Genomic DNA, 14,316 nt, shown 5'->3' on the forward strand with positions numbered 1-14,316 from the left:
GACACTGAGTGCTTGTCCTCAGAGTCTCTCCTCACATTTGCCGGCTGCATCATTCCCTTCCTGTCTCCGCCACCTGTCAAGCACCTCCATCCTAATACAGCTTGCTGGTCCTGGTGAGATGCACTGTTTGCCATCTGACTTGCTGATAAATGTATGTATTTGTGTAAATATGCATATATGTGTTCATGTATATGTATTATATATACATATCATATATGATGTATATGTGTAATATATATACACGCACATATTTGTATGAATGATCTGTGCACAATAAAATGCATTCATCTTAAGCATCTGGTTTGACCTGTCTCTGCCTCTACACCTGAGTACCCAGCATCTAAGTTAAGGAAAAGGAGCTTTTCCAGCCACCTATGCCAGACCCTATTATCCCCTTCTAAGTAGCCGTAAGATTCATCCACGAGAGTGCCTCTCGTCTGTGCTTGAACTCATGGAGATGAAGTCACGTAGCCTGTGTTCCATTGACTGTTTTTCGAGGGCCGTGTTTGGAGACTCGGTCCTCTTCCAGCAGTTCCTAAAAACTCATCCTTTCCTTCCTCTGCAGTGTTCGGGTGTCAGCATCAGCACTTAATCCCTTCCTTTCCCTGGGGCAGCCCGTCAAGGATGTCTGGCAGTTGGTCCTCAGCTTGGAGCTTTTTTGCCAGATGCTGTCTCTACTGTTAGGCCGATAGAGGCCGGATGGTGCTTGGGTTGGCTGCGTGGGTGGGAGCTGGAGTTATTGCAGAATGCCGCTGGAGCCACCTGTCTATGGCAGGAGCTCCTGTGGGCTCAGACGCCTACCAGAGGCCTCCTGATCAACAAACCATTGCTCTGTGAAGAGGGGAAGCCACTTTACCTGGTTGAGACATCCCAATAAATTCTTTATCTGCCCCACCGTCCCTTTCTTCTGTAGGGCGAACTCCATAAGCATTGTGCTGCCGGGGATGAAGCTGAGCCCAGATTCAATGGTCCCAGCAGCAGTACCAGGCGTGGCCCCACCCACTGGCTCCTGAACAACGTGACCGTGACCGAGACCGACTGTGGCTGGGCCCCGTTCGGTGAGTTTAGTCAAATGCCCTGTTGCCTAGGGATCTTGATGGCCATCCATCCGGGCTCCTACAGCCTGGCTGGTCTCAGGGCAGTGCCGCTGTCCTCAAGTATGTGTTTCGGTGACAACTGTCCCCTAGGAAACATTACTTGGCAACCACCAGGTCTTCAATGCCTATGTTACAAAGGGGCCACCCCTTAAATAAGCATGTCTGTGCTGGGTAAATCTCTAGATGAGAGCCTGCAGTGTGTGCCTGTCATGCTCAGAGGTTAGGGCTTGCCACGCAAAATCTGATGAGGGTGCCACGGGCCAGCCAGGTGACATTGAAACGCAAAGGCAAGCCCACCACAGCCAGTATGGTTTACGTCCAGTCTGAAGGACACATTCAAGGACAACTTGAAAAAAACAAAAGGTGGCTTTGTTTTCTTTCACAAGAAGCTGGCCAGCAGCTGGGCTGCCATGTTTTTTTGTTTTGTTTTTAATTAGAGTGCCTCCCATTCGGAGGGACTTTCAGAATATAGGACTTGTATTTTATAGCCCAACTCTAGAACCTACTAAGTAATTCTGAGCCCTTCTGTTGCTTCTCAAACCCACACAGATAAGAACAACTACCAGCAGCTTCTTGGAGCCCTGGATTACTCCTTCCTCTGCGCCTATGCCATTGGAATGTATCTGAGGTAGGGACACCAGTCACACACTCTCCTGGGGGGGCAACTGCTCCTCATTTATCTTACTGTATCCAAACACTCTGCAGTGTGCAGAGGGCTAGGGGTTCCTCAGTTACTAGAAAGTGATGCTTAGAAACTTGACTCTAGGCTGGGGCCACTTTGAGAACACAGCAGTGTCTGGAACATCTGCAGCTGTCACAGCTAGGAGAGGGGAATCCAGCATCATCCTGTGGGCAGATATGAAAGACTCGGCTAAACAGCCAAGGACGTAGCACCATCCTCACTCCAAAGATGCCCAGCCCAGGGAACCCGGCTTAGTAAATAAAGTGGGTTTCTCGTTGCATCTTTATCAGCAAAAGTAGTTTCTCGTGCCGCTCATGAGTGAGTTTATTGAAATGGGGTTCTGTTAGATGTGAGGTCCATACAGAAATCTCAGAAGGGAGGCAAGGACACCTGCCACTTCACTGCTAGGCTTTGTGCCTGACAAGCAGGCATGACAGCAAAACCCCACTGGGCAGCTACCGCTGAAGTCATGACGGTGGGTGTCACATGACTCTAGCTGGACTAGAAACATGGAGAGGGGTGCACCCAGGTCTTGCCTGACAGGATCAGCAGGTGCAGCGAGGGTGTGAATCCTCTGTGAGTCAGACATGATGTGGGGTGGTGTCCAATCCATCAGAACTGCTCCTTAAATTCACAGAGAGGAGGTGTCAGGTGGTGGCACCGGGCGGCCATACTAGAGGACACCTCTCAGTGGTAGCCAGTGACAAATGCTCTTGGGAGCCCACATGATTTAGCACCTTGTCCTGTGCCTCGGCAAGCTAGCAGCCTCTAAGATGTCTCCTGATCCCTGAAGTGAGCAGGTAGACCCAAGCTCCAGAATGCTCTTCAGTCCCTGTGTTAAGTTCCGCTCAGCTGAACATGTTAGCCGGGTGTACTGTCACTGCGCATCGCGCCTGTTTAAAGGTCATTTGCATGGCTCCTGTTTGGTGAGGGCAGGAGGGAAAGCTTGCTGGCAAGCAGGTTCTGGAGAGGACCTGGGAACAATGGCGCGTACTCCAGGGTGCTGCTCTCAAGCAGGCAGGTATCTGCCCATGTTCTCTGCTTGTTAGAGTCCTGGACTGCTTATGTGGAAGGAAGTGTGGCATGTGAATTTTTTAGATTTTCTGAAGGGGTGTGTGTGTGTGTGTGTGTGTGTGTGTGTGTATGCAGGTGTCCATAGAGGCCAGAAGAGGGCATCAGATCCCCTGGAGCTGGAGTTACAGGCAGTTGTGAGCCTCATGACATGGAAGGTGCTGGAAACCAAATCCCCCGTCCCCCAGAACATAGTGCCATTAACCAATGAGCCATCTCTCCGGCCCACATGGAGTTTTGAAAGATCACAAAGGGCCTTTTGTATCTGCTGAAATCACCTGTGTCCTGGTGATGCTGTGGGTGAACGGTAGAGCATGGTGTCATGGTGATGACGACCCTTCCTGTGTCTGCCCTGTTGTGAATCTGGAGCCTTGTCTGCTCATCACAGCGACAGTTTCAGAGCCAACCTAACGTCGACGTAGCTCACTTTCCCTTCAGCCCAGGAAGGTGAGACCCCAGAAAGTCAGCTCCCTGGGCCTCTTTGTCACTCTTAGCACTGGGGCTTTGGCCCTCTTGATGGGCCTTACACACCAAATAAGAAAACCCGTCTTTCAGTCAGGCAGCAGCGGCTGTGGCAGGAAGTGGTTGGCCTGGCAGGGTAGTGTGGTCCTCGCTGACCCGCCCATTGGGTGTGTTCACACAGGTTTCTTGGTTACCGTTCATTGGATGGGCGGCTTGCTCGGGGTCACAGTGGTCCCCTTTTCAAGTCCCCTTTTACAGCTTAATGATTGACATCTTAAATAGCTCTGTACACCGGCCGCGTGTTTTTGCTATAAAAGGAGGCTTAACAAGCAGGGCAAGCGCTGCTTTGTGAGGCAGTGTTCATGCGAGCCCCAAGTGGGTGCTTTATATTGTTTGACGGTTGGTGATTTTTATGACAGGTGGATCTAAGGGGTCCCACGGGAGGGAGGGAGCTCCACAGAGAAGCATTCTGTCGAGTCTCCCGGGAAATGGTGGGACTCCGAGACGCAAAGAGCGTGGCACAGGATATCCGGGAGACATGGCCGTGGCTGTTAGTCGTGGCACAGGATATCTGGGAGACGTGGCCGTGGCTGTTAGTCGTAGCACAGGATATCCGGGAGACGTGGCTGTGGCTGTTAGTCGTAGCTGTTGGCCGTGCACTGTGCTGTTTTTTCATGCCTGCCCCTTTCCTTGTTCCCTCAGCGGCATAATAGGGGAACGCCTGCCGATTAGGTATTACCTGACTTTCGGGATGCTGGCCAGCGGCGCCTTCACAGCCCTGTTCGGCTTGGGCTATTTCTATAACATCCACAGACTTGGATTCTACGTGGTGACCCAGGTAAGGGCCTGCTCCAGGTTCACTGTGAGGACTGGAACGGTTCGGGTCCCAAAGCAGGAGCTGGGGCGAGGGGCGGAGCAGCGCCCGTCCAAGGTCACGTCTCCAGCTGCTGGCTTAGGAACGCCCTCCTCCCTTGGCACCTGGACTGCTACTTCCTGTTTCAGGAGCTGTCAGCGTGGCAGGTCAATGAGGTGTGAGGCTTTAATGATCGCTCCAGTGTGGCCATGGGGTGGCCAGGGTAGGAGTCACTGCCAGCAGAACACAGCTATGAGACCTTCAACTGCAGGGCCCGGGGCAGAGGTGCTGAAGGCCCGCAGGGGTGGGACCAGAAACGCAGCTTGCCCTCCTTGAGAGCCCAGCCTTTGTGGCCCTCCTGGCTTCTGTCCTCTCCCACAGACCCGTGGGTAAATATTGACTAGCAAAGGAAATGGGGCTGCCCGACTTCTCCAGATGGCCAAGGGCGGGGAGGTGCGATAGAAAACCAAAGCAGCTCTTGTTTAGTTTGGCTTTTCATGACCATGCCATCGAGCTTGAGAAAGCCTAGCTGTTTTATGACAAGCATGCTTTGTTCTTGCCTGCGGTTGGTTACCCCTGGCATCCTTGGAGAAATCATCTCTAGGACTCCTGAGCTCGCGAAGCCCACGGCTGCACACGTCCCGTGTCTTAAGCGGCATAGGGCTCGCATAGATCCCGTGCACATCTTCCTGTAGATGATTCGTCTCTAGATCATTTATAATATCTAACAGGGCGCGTGTTGTGTCTCTGGCTGTTACCCTGGTTAGAGAACATTGGCCATCTGGTATGGATGCTGCCATTGTAGGCCTGACAATGCATTTGGTCCTTCTGCCTTGACTCCTTGGTTGCAGAAGCCTCAGATTATGACATACAGACTTAGCAGGGAAGAAAAGCAAGTCCCTGGGGTTGCAGCATGCTCCTCTAGCAAAGGCCCAGCTGTCAATTCAGAAGCAGCAGCAGCAGTGGGGGGGGGAGCCTGCCGCCCTCTCTGTGCCTCCTGGAGAATCCACTGTCCAGTGAGACTGCCTGCACCGGGCTGGGCTTTTTGCTAGGGCCTCAGTTCTGATGACACCAACCTGAGCCTCCTGGTCTTGGTCCAGCACCTGCTTGGAGAGGGCAGGAAAGCATGCCAGAGCTGGATCAAGGCTGTGTTGGTCTCTGAGAGGGAACCTTCTTCGTGGGCAGTCGGGGAAGACATACCATTTCTAGGCTGCGTTTGCTGCTGTTTATAAACCAGTCTGAGAAGAGAAAGTTCTTGATTTACAAAATGTTTAGATTCCAAGGAGTCTGGAACGCTTGAGCCCGACCTGTCAGGGTGTTCCTGGCTGAGGGTCCTGGCTTTATTTTTCATTTTTTAGGCCATGTCTCATATGTAGCCCAGGCTGGCCTCAAACTCACAACATTCTTCCTAAGTACTAGGGTTATAGGTTTGAGCCACCATGTAAGGCTTGAGTTGACTTTTTTTTTGCTTTTCGTGTGTGTGTGTGTGTGTGTGTGTTATTTTATTTTTTGGAATGGGGTCTTGTGTTACCCAGGCAGACGTCAAGCTCCTTGAATGGCCCTCCTGCGTCAGCCTTCTTAGCAGCTAGGATGGCAGCCATGCGCCACCATTCCTGGCCTATATCTACTTTATAATAGATCCGTGTTTCTGTATCTTTTATGTATATGAACCACATATGTATTTTAAACTTCATAGCTAATCTGTATGTAAAAATAAAACTTCGTTCTCACCGTTGGTGGTGGAGACTGACATAGAGTGCTGCTGCTTCTGTGTGAGTCCCAGCACAGGGAGGATGGGGAGGGACCAGCATCTCCCCTCAGTGAGCCTTCCTTCTCGCCTACAGATCATTAACGGACTGGTGCAGACCACAGGCTGGCCCAGCGTCGTCACCTGCCTCAGCAACTGGTTTGGGAAAGGAAGGTGAGGAGGCATGGCCCCTTCTTCAACAGCTCTTTCTTTCTTTCTTTCTTTCTTTCTCTCTTTCTTTCTTTCTTTCTTTCTTCCTTCCTTCCTTCCTTCCTTCCTTCCTTCCTTCCTTTTTCTTTTCTTTCTTTCTTTCTTTCTTTCTTTCTTTCTTTTTTTTTTTTTAAGATTCTGATAGAAACTGGACCACATTATCTTCAAGCTTCAAGGCTTTTTTTTTCTCCAGTCTATTTCAGGAACCTTAATGAGGCTCCTCTTGGACGCAATGTACTGAAAGCTCTCAGCTTTACAGTCCCCGTGGGGCTACAGCCTTCAGAACCCATGTACCTACAGAGCACAGCCTCCCCCCTGGCACTTAGGCAGGTAGTGTGACCCGGACTCCACACCTGAGAGCTGTGTGGCCCTTGGCCTCAGCTTCCCTCACACTTGGGTGACATAGAGCGCCTGGGCTTTCAGGCCTCTTAAATTGGAGTCTGCATCTGGCCGTGGGGTCGGCAGAGGTCACCCGGTCCATAATTAGCAGGCCTGGCCCAGCTCTAGCCATCTGACTACAGTGCAGTCACTTGTGGTCCCTGCCTAGCGTAGCTGGGGTTAAGTAACCATAGAGACGCCACCCGAGATGGAGAAGCTAAAACGGGAGACGGACTCAGAGGCCCAATTTAGAAAGCCTGTTTTAGTCATTTGGTGTGTGCACCAGAGTGAGCTTCTGTCACCATGATAGCCAACCGACTTCCACGTTTGTGGAGGCCCAGATTTAAATTCCGAGCCTTCCAGGAATTATAGGAAAAGCACCCCCTTCCCTCTTTGAATCATAGACTCAGGATTTCTGAGCGAAGGTGGACTGATGCAGCCTGAGGCAGAATGAAAGCACAGGTCTCCAAGGAGCCACCACAGTCTGGTGCCTATAGACGGAGCCGCTGTGGGGCCATGCTGGCTCCCCTGGGCCCCAGCCCTCATGCTGCCTCACTCTTGCTCCAGTTTTGTGTGCAGATCCCATTTTGACACGACTGTACCACTCACTCACTGTCCCGTTGTGCCATGTTGTAGGCGAGGCCTGATCATGGGGATTTGGAACTCCCACACCTCCGTGGGCAACATTCTGGGGTCCTTGATTGCCGGCTACTGGGTGTCCACATGCTGGGGACTGTCATTTATAGTGCCCGGGGCCATCGTGGCAGCCATGGGGCTAGTGTGCTTTCTCTTTCTCATTGAACGTAAGTATACACGGCCCTAGGAATGGCCACCTGGGCTTTAGTCTTCAGGGCGAGTTAGCGTGGACTGCAGTGTCGTGGGTGCCCGTCTTCACCCCGGCCCTGCACAGACTTTCCCAGAAGCCCATTCTCTCCTAGTCTTGCTCAGGTTTTCTGCTCTTTCCCAGTTTCTTGGGTCACCCTGTGGGAAATCCTTTCCCTTTATTTCACTCTCCCCATCCTCAGCACCACGTATCTGCATCACCAGGGAGTCTCAGGTCCTCATCGAACATACACCTGAGGGCACAGGCCCAGCCAACGTGGCCGCACCTGCTCCCTCCAGCCACCTCCACCCGTTGACATGGACTTTACCGGCTTGTATACTCCACGATAAAATGCTTCTCGGGCAATGTCATAAAACCACGGTGTGGCTTAAAGCCATATCTTAGGTAAAGTGTCTCAAGGAAAACGAAGTCCACGTTCTATTCCCGTCAGCCCTAGACTTCTGATTTAACAAATGTTGAAAGTAACATTTAAAGCCGAGAACCAGCGTATGAAAGATTTGAGCAGCCTTGCTGCAGTCGAGGAGCCAGACTGTTCTGACCCTCGTCTTGGCTCTGGTCTCATAGGTAGGCTGGCCGTTTAGTTCTTAGATGACTGCTTGAAGCAAGATGAACGCACACGGCTGTGGAACATCATGTGGTCCCCAGCCTGCGCTCTGCCCTCATCTTCAGGGCTCCGGTCCCCACAGTCTGCACACACTGATCTCGCCCCCCTCCCTGGCTTCCACGCTGTGCTCTCACCTGAGAAATGAACTTGCATTCGTGGGTTCTGGTTCTCACTTTTTCTTTAGCCCCTCCCTGCTCAAACCAGTCTTGTTAGTTTTTCAGTGACCTCCATCTTGCCAAGCTCGGAAGCAGAAAGGAACGTTCAGACCTGGAACTTAGATGTGCGGTCTGTGAGCAGAACGGATGATGTGGGACACTGCTTTTGCCCTATTTCACAGTGTTCTCCAGAGTCCCAGGAAGTGGCAGGCTGGCAGGCTGGCAAGCTGGCAGACCAGCCCCAGCAAGTGCACTGGGGCATAGGCAGGGCCTTGTGGCTGCTGCTGTCCTGAGGCAACCGGTTAACTAACTGGCAAGTCACTGGAGTTCTTGGAAAGGCCACGGTGACACCTGTCTTCCTGGGCCTTGTCCCCTCCCCTCCTCCAGGCAGTCATCTTCTACCAGCTACCTGGAGAGAGCCAGTTCGTCCTCACTGAGGCTCCAGGCCCTGCATCTGCCCTGTCCCACTTTAGAGGTCCCCAGAGTGTGTAACTGCTGGAGGAGCTTGTTCGGGGTAAGGAGGATGGGAGGAAGCACAGAGGGCGTGGCAGCAGCTAGATAGGTTAGAATGTTGCCATTCAGCTCCATCGGGGACAGGGCATTGTCCCCACTTAGTACAGACTTATCCAGAACAGTGAACCCCTGTTTTCACCAACCCAGAGCCTCGTTCTTATGAGCGCCCACTCCTGCTCATAATGGAAAGGCCGGTACCGAGAGGACTGTCCGTCAGGTTGCATGGCTCCTATGCCCCATCCCGGGTGACCTACTGTCCTTGCCTGTTACTGCCATGACCTTGGTGCCGCTCTTCCTCATCCCCGGGGCAGACAAGCTCCACTCCTGGGGCCAACCCAGCCTGGCAGAAGGCTGACTGGGCCAGAAGCCACAGGCCTAGTGTTGCCTGTTTCTCTGGGAAGTTTGGCTAGAGCCAATGTGGGTCAGGACCATTCCTTCGAGCTGGTCTGTGCCTCCTGCCTACCCAGTCCTTCTAGGCTCGGGACAGAAAGGTAGTTTGCTGTTGGTGGTGGGGGTATCCTAGTGCCAGGGCAGAGAGAGACAAAGCTGGGGCCTCGAGCCTGGTCTCAGGATTGGCCTCTGTAGTGGGCACGCCTCCCCAGTTCCTGGGTTGTTTATATGTCATATATCAGCCTTTGGTGGTCACTGCCAAGTGCAGGGAAAACCAACTATTCCCTATTTTAAAAGCTCACTGTGCTGCTTGCCTCCTTGTCTCTCCTCCTCCCGTGCTGTGCCCTCCTGATGCGGGCCCCAGTTGACACCAGCTGGTTTGCCTCAGCAGCCACCTCCCACCCCTGCTCCTGCTCCTGCTTCTGCCTCCTTGGGCACTTCACTGAAGTGGCTTGTCCCCATACATGTCCTAGGTCACAGGCCTGGTCATGGTGCTTTGGCGGCCCCTTCCCCTTCCCCATCCAATACAAGACTGTCTCGGGGTCTGGTGTTCAACTGTGTGCCGCTTCGGTCTGGACACGGCTGTGCTGCTCATAAGGACGGCTCCCCTGTGCTATGCCAACCAGGCCTGAGGTCACCTCCACCTCCTACCCTTTTACAAAAAGACCCGAGCTTGGCCCTGCTCCCTGCCTTGGAATTGAGACCCTCTTGTCCCCCGAGTCTTCCTCTGTCATAACTGGGACATTCCCCTGGGTGGCAGGCAGAGAATGTCCCACGTGGAGTGCTGTCTGCATCCCAGAGACCGTGTCAGGCCCCAGGGCTGACACATACTCTCTAAAGTACAGAGGGTTCAGGAACAAGCTGCTGCTTGCTTGGGAAGCTGAGTGACCACCCAAGGCCCAGGAGGCCACTGGATGGGTTTCAGGTGGCAGGACAGCAGGACCTTTTCGTGACCCCTCTCTTCCTTTCCGCGACGCTGGCGTTCTGTTTTCTCCTGGGAAGCATCTGGTTCACACACTTTTCTTTCTTAGAAGTTCGTCACCCATTCCAGAAGCTATTCCGACAGTGTTCTGGCATCAGCCTCAGGCTTCAGTGTTTCGTCTAACCACTCTGTGGGTCCACCGTGTCCTTGGCTCAGACTGACTTACCACACCATATTCAAAGTCCTGTCCACCACACCCATGGCCTGGCACTTCCTGGAGTGGGCTGCCACATGCCCGTCAGAAATCGGCGGAAGAACGGGAGGGGAGCAGGGCTGCGCCCTCACCTCCCCGGCCAGCCCCTTGGCCTGGGCTGTCTTTCTTCCCTAAACTTCCATTTATTTGGTGAGAGCAGCTCTAAATGACGGGGTCTTGTTCTCTTCAAACGAGCCTTATTACATACACTCAAGGACACACGGCTAATAAAAGTTACAGTCGTGAAACACACCCGTCTGCTCACACAGTCCCCTCTTTTGTTTCCGTGAGGAGAGACGCTGAACCCACTCGCCTGGCAGGAATGCCAGGTGAAGAGTGGTTCCCTTGCCAGCAGCGTCCTAAGGACCGCCTAGGGCCCTGGGTGGGTTCATTTGCCGCAGGCGGCCATACTCAGCCACCCTGTCTCCCTCTTTGCTCTTTCAGATCCAAAGGACATCAAGTGTTCCTCCACCCTGCCCACGGTAAGAGCTCCTCCATCTCCTGTTACCCTTCCAGAACAGCTTACACTGCCAGAAGGGAGAGACTGGCCACAGCTTCACACATGACTAGAATCTCTCAGCCCACGTCACCACCCACCAAGCCCTTCCCGCTGACCAGCTCCCAAGGCCTCAGCTCCACCTGCAGAGGCTACCTGAAACATGTCACCACAGCCTGGCCTGACATCCCTCAGTGGCCCCCATTTCTGTCAACATACAATCCCCCTTAACCTGGGTCCCCTTTGCCCTGTGGAATGTCACCTTTCTGTGGATAGCCAGCAGCCCCGCGTTCTCAGCTCTGGGGGCCAGTGCCTGAACCGTGCAGCAGAGGGCGCCAGAGCCCTTTCCTGTTGAGGCTCAACAGCCGTGGGCTGGTGTGACGGGGTAGGGGATGGGGTGTTCTGGTACTTTATAAACCAAAACAAAAGTAAGCAAAGAAGACTGCTGTATTCTGGCAGAGTAGCTGTGGTTGAAATTGGAAAGTGCTCTCAAAGCCAATCCAAGCTTACAGAGCCCGCAATGTTTCCATTGTGACCTGGGGGCGGGCCGGCGGGCAGCGACAACCTCTAGATGCAGTAGAACCTGGACACTTGCTTCCATGTGGAAACATCTGTCGCTCGAACAGCTGTGGCCACACCTGGGGAAGCGAGCTGTCCTAGAACCTAGAAGTGGCTTCTTTCTTACAGCCAGCTCCAGGCATACAGGGACCAGGCCAGGTCCAACCTACTGATGTCTGTGTGTGACGGAGGGCTGGCCGAGTCTGCCTGATTCTTCCCATATACATGAGCTTGACTGAAAGGCCATGGTACATTTTAATCTTCTCCTTTTCAAACCTCTAATCTCTGAGGCAGTCCCCTGGGTCTCACAGAGCTCAGCTGTCCTGAGCATTCTCCGGCAGGCTGGGCAGGGACCGTGAACAGAACAGCTGATATTTCCATCCTCTTAATGTTTCACAGTGGGGTTCAGCTTTAACACATGAAGTCATGGGGGTGATCAGCCATAACATAGCAGAACTACAGGGGAAAAAATGTCAATTAGGCTTCGTCAGAATTCGAGACTTTTGTGTTTCAGATGGTACTATCCAAAGTGAGGCAGTCGCACAGAATGGGAGAAAATGCTTGCAGGTTGTGTTTGGGGAGGGGCCTGCATCTGGAATAGACAAAGGAGGTCACTGCTAAGTCGTTAGTGAGATGAGCCTTAGCGAAGCAGATAGTCTGCTGCACGAACAAAGCGTTCAAAAGAGTAAGGGACAAATGAGTCAGTGGGTTGGTGCTGGGGGGGGGGGCACAGAGTGACAGCCTCCTGTCTCTAAAGGTGAAGAAATGTTCTGAGATTGAGGTCAGTGTTGGAATCAAGGCTCTGACTCACAGAACACTGAACCGCGAGCTTTACATGACGCGGTGCCATGTGGGTGTTTGGAGTTGTCCTAGGACATCATGAAACAGCAGCATATTTCTGGGCTTTTGCCACATTTTTCCCTCATAATTATAATTTTTCTATGGTGATTGAAGTGTTCCTTTTTTAAAAAAAAAACGTATTTTTAGTGTGTAAGCATCTGTCTGCTTGTATGTATATGCACCATGTGTGTACATCAGATCCCTGGAACTGGAGTTACTAAAGTTGTCAGCTGCCATGTGGGTGCTGGGAATTGAACCCGGGTCCTCTGGAGGAGCAGCCAGTGCCCTTAACCGCTGAGCCTTCTCTTCAGCCCCAGCACAAACATTCTTTTTTTTAAAAAATATTTATTTATTTATTATGTATACAATGTTCTGTCTGTGTGTATGCCTGAAGGCCAGAAGAGGACACCAGACCTCATTACAGATGAGGTTGTGAGCCACCATGTAGTTGCTGGGAATTGAACTCAGGACCTTTGGAAGAGCAGGCAATGCTCTTAACCTCTGAGCCATTTCTCCAGCCCCCTGCACAAACATTCTTAATGAAAACCCTCTGATGAGATGCTTCTCTTCCAGCATTCCAGAGTCTCGGAGAATGGCGTAAACAGGTTTAGAATGCAGAAGCAAAGCACACACAGCGAGAAGAATGGACCTCTGGTGAGTTACACATGGCTTCCGCCTGCGGGGACGACTGCAGGGACTCAGGACCAGTCTCCCTGCCCAGTGGGCCGAATGACTGGCCCTGCGCCTTAGTCATGTCTCAGACAGCCACTGAGTCTGCTTGTATTCCTGAAGGGCCTTGTTGGCTTTCTCTGGATAGTCAGCTAAACTTCCATGTCTTCAGTCAACTCTGAAAGCCATTCTCTCGTCCAGTAGCTGTTTGTAGCCCAAGGAGCCCACCCGCCGCTCCAGGTCATTAGGGCTGACAAGTTAGGTGCAGGTGGGAAGTGAGCAGAGAGGCCTGGCTCGTGGTTCTCCACGGGGAGAGGCGGGGCAGACAGGTGCTGTCCCAGCTGGCCCCAGCAGGTGTCACTGCAACACAGCTGTATGGCAGGTGGGTCGTGCAGGTCCTGGAGCACAGGGCAGGAGGAGCACACAGTGGGCAGGGATACAATGTGATGTAAGGAGTTCATGTCACAGGCCCAAGAAAAGGTGACCGATGTCATAAAAGGTCATCCCTTACCTTTCCCCTGCTAGAAAGACACTAGGGCATGAAGGTGCTAAGTTCCTGATTTATACCCCAGCTTCCGCCCATGCCCGGCCCTTTTCCCTGCCCTCCCCTCATGTACTTCTCTGGATTCAATTCCTCAGACGATTCACCGACTGAGCCTTCTGGAGTAGTTTAGACTCGACCTTAGTCATTGAAATTATAGTCGTTCTTTTCATTTTGAAGTCGGGTTGCTTGAAGGATCGACGCACTAAGCACGCTACCACTTTGTTTATCGCTCAGAGAAATTTATTTATGGTGTTTGGAGTGGGAGAAGCAAAACACAGGCTATTCCATACACCTGGTCTTTGCACTTTAAGGAGCGTGTGGGCTGCGACTGGTTAACCAAAATGCTTACAGATCTGTCCACCCTGCAGCCCAGAGGCCGCATGCATGCACCATACCCCAGCGTAGCCATGAATGCAGCCCAATGCACGGTTCTTGAATATGGGCTTTGTAGATGACAGTGTTGTGTCTCAGTGTTGAGAGGTTGGGCGTGCCTACAAGAATCTCGGCTCGCTTGAGTTTTATTTTTCAATATCACATCTTGATTAAGGTTCACACCTCCGTGATACTCCTCCGCAGTGACTGTGAAGGCTGACATTTTGCTCTTTGTAGTGACTAACCTGGAAGGCTTGCTCTGGCTTCAGTGTGTGGCTTCCCTCTCCCCTCCGCAAGTCTGTTCTCTGCTGCCAAGAAGCCAGCACGGCAGCTCGGCAGCCTTACTCAGCTGACTACGGTGGGGACTGTGATGTCTTGAGCAAGCCCCTGCCGCAGGTTAGGATGCATAGTGGGATGTCCCCTGAGCTTGACAGGAGCCCCTGGTTGTCCCCTGTCCCAGGGTGGTCTAGCCTGGACTCCAGGTGCTGCTCACGACTGCTCATGCCAGGCACAAGGCTTAATGCGGAGGCCACGTGTGGCTGCACAGGACAGGGAGCCCGTGGGCTTTGTGGGCTGACAATGGTTGCTAGAGGTGGCCATAATTCCCATCCCCATGGCCACTTGTCCTCGTTGGTGTCTCTGACTGGCCAGGGCTC

General features: G+C 52.7%; 1 protein-coding gene across 4 annotated transcripts in view; it reads left to right on the forward strand.

Moving 5' to 3' along the window:
- Slc37a1 (solute carrier family 37 member 1) overlaps nt 1–14,316 on the forward strand; it is a 61,850-nt gene that overhangs the window by 29,508 nt on the left and 18,026 nt on the right. For all 4 annotated transcript variants that reach the window (XM_050140687.1, XM_050140679.1, XM_050140694.1 and 1 more), the window contains 7 exons: nt 914–1,058; nt 1,647–1,725; nt 4,015–4,150; nt 6,010–6,086; nt 7,137–7,303; nt 10,626–10,663; nt 12,649–12,729. In XM_050140687.1, the coding sequence (XP_049996644.1) occupies nt 914–1,058; nt 1,647–1,725; nt 4,015–4,150; nt 6,010–6,086; nt 7,137–7,303; nt 10,626–10,663; nt 12,649–12,729 (723 nt within the window). The remainder of the gene's footprint in view (nt 1–913; nt 1,059–1,646; nt 1,726–4,014; nt 4,151–6,009; nt 6,087–7,136; nt 7,304–10,625; nt 10,664–12,648; nt 12,730–14,316) is intronic.

This window comes from Alexandromys fortis, unplaced genomic scaffold (genome assembly GCF_014885135.2).
Source record: "Alexandromys fortis isolate MF-2015 unplaced genomic scaffold, M_Fortis_MF-2015_v1.1 scaffold_9, whole genome shotgun sequence".
Lineage (NCBI taxonomy): Eukaryota > Metazoa > Chordata > Mammalia > Rodentia > Cricetidae > Alexandromys > Alexandromys fortis.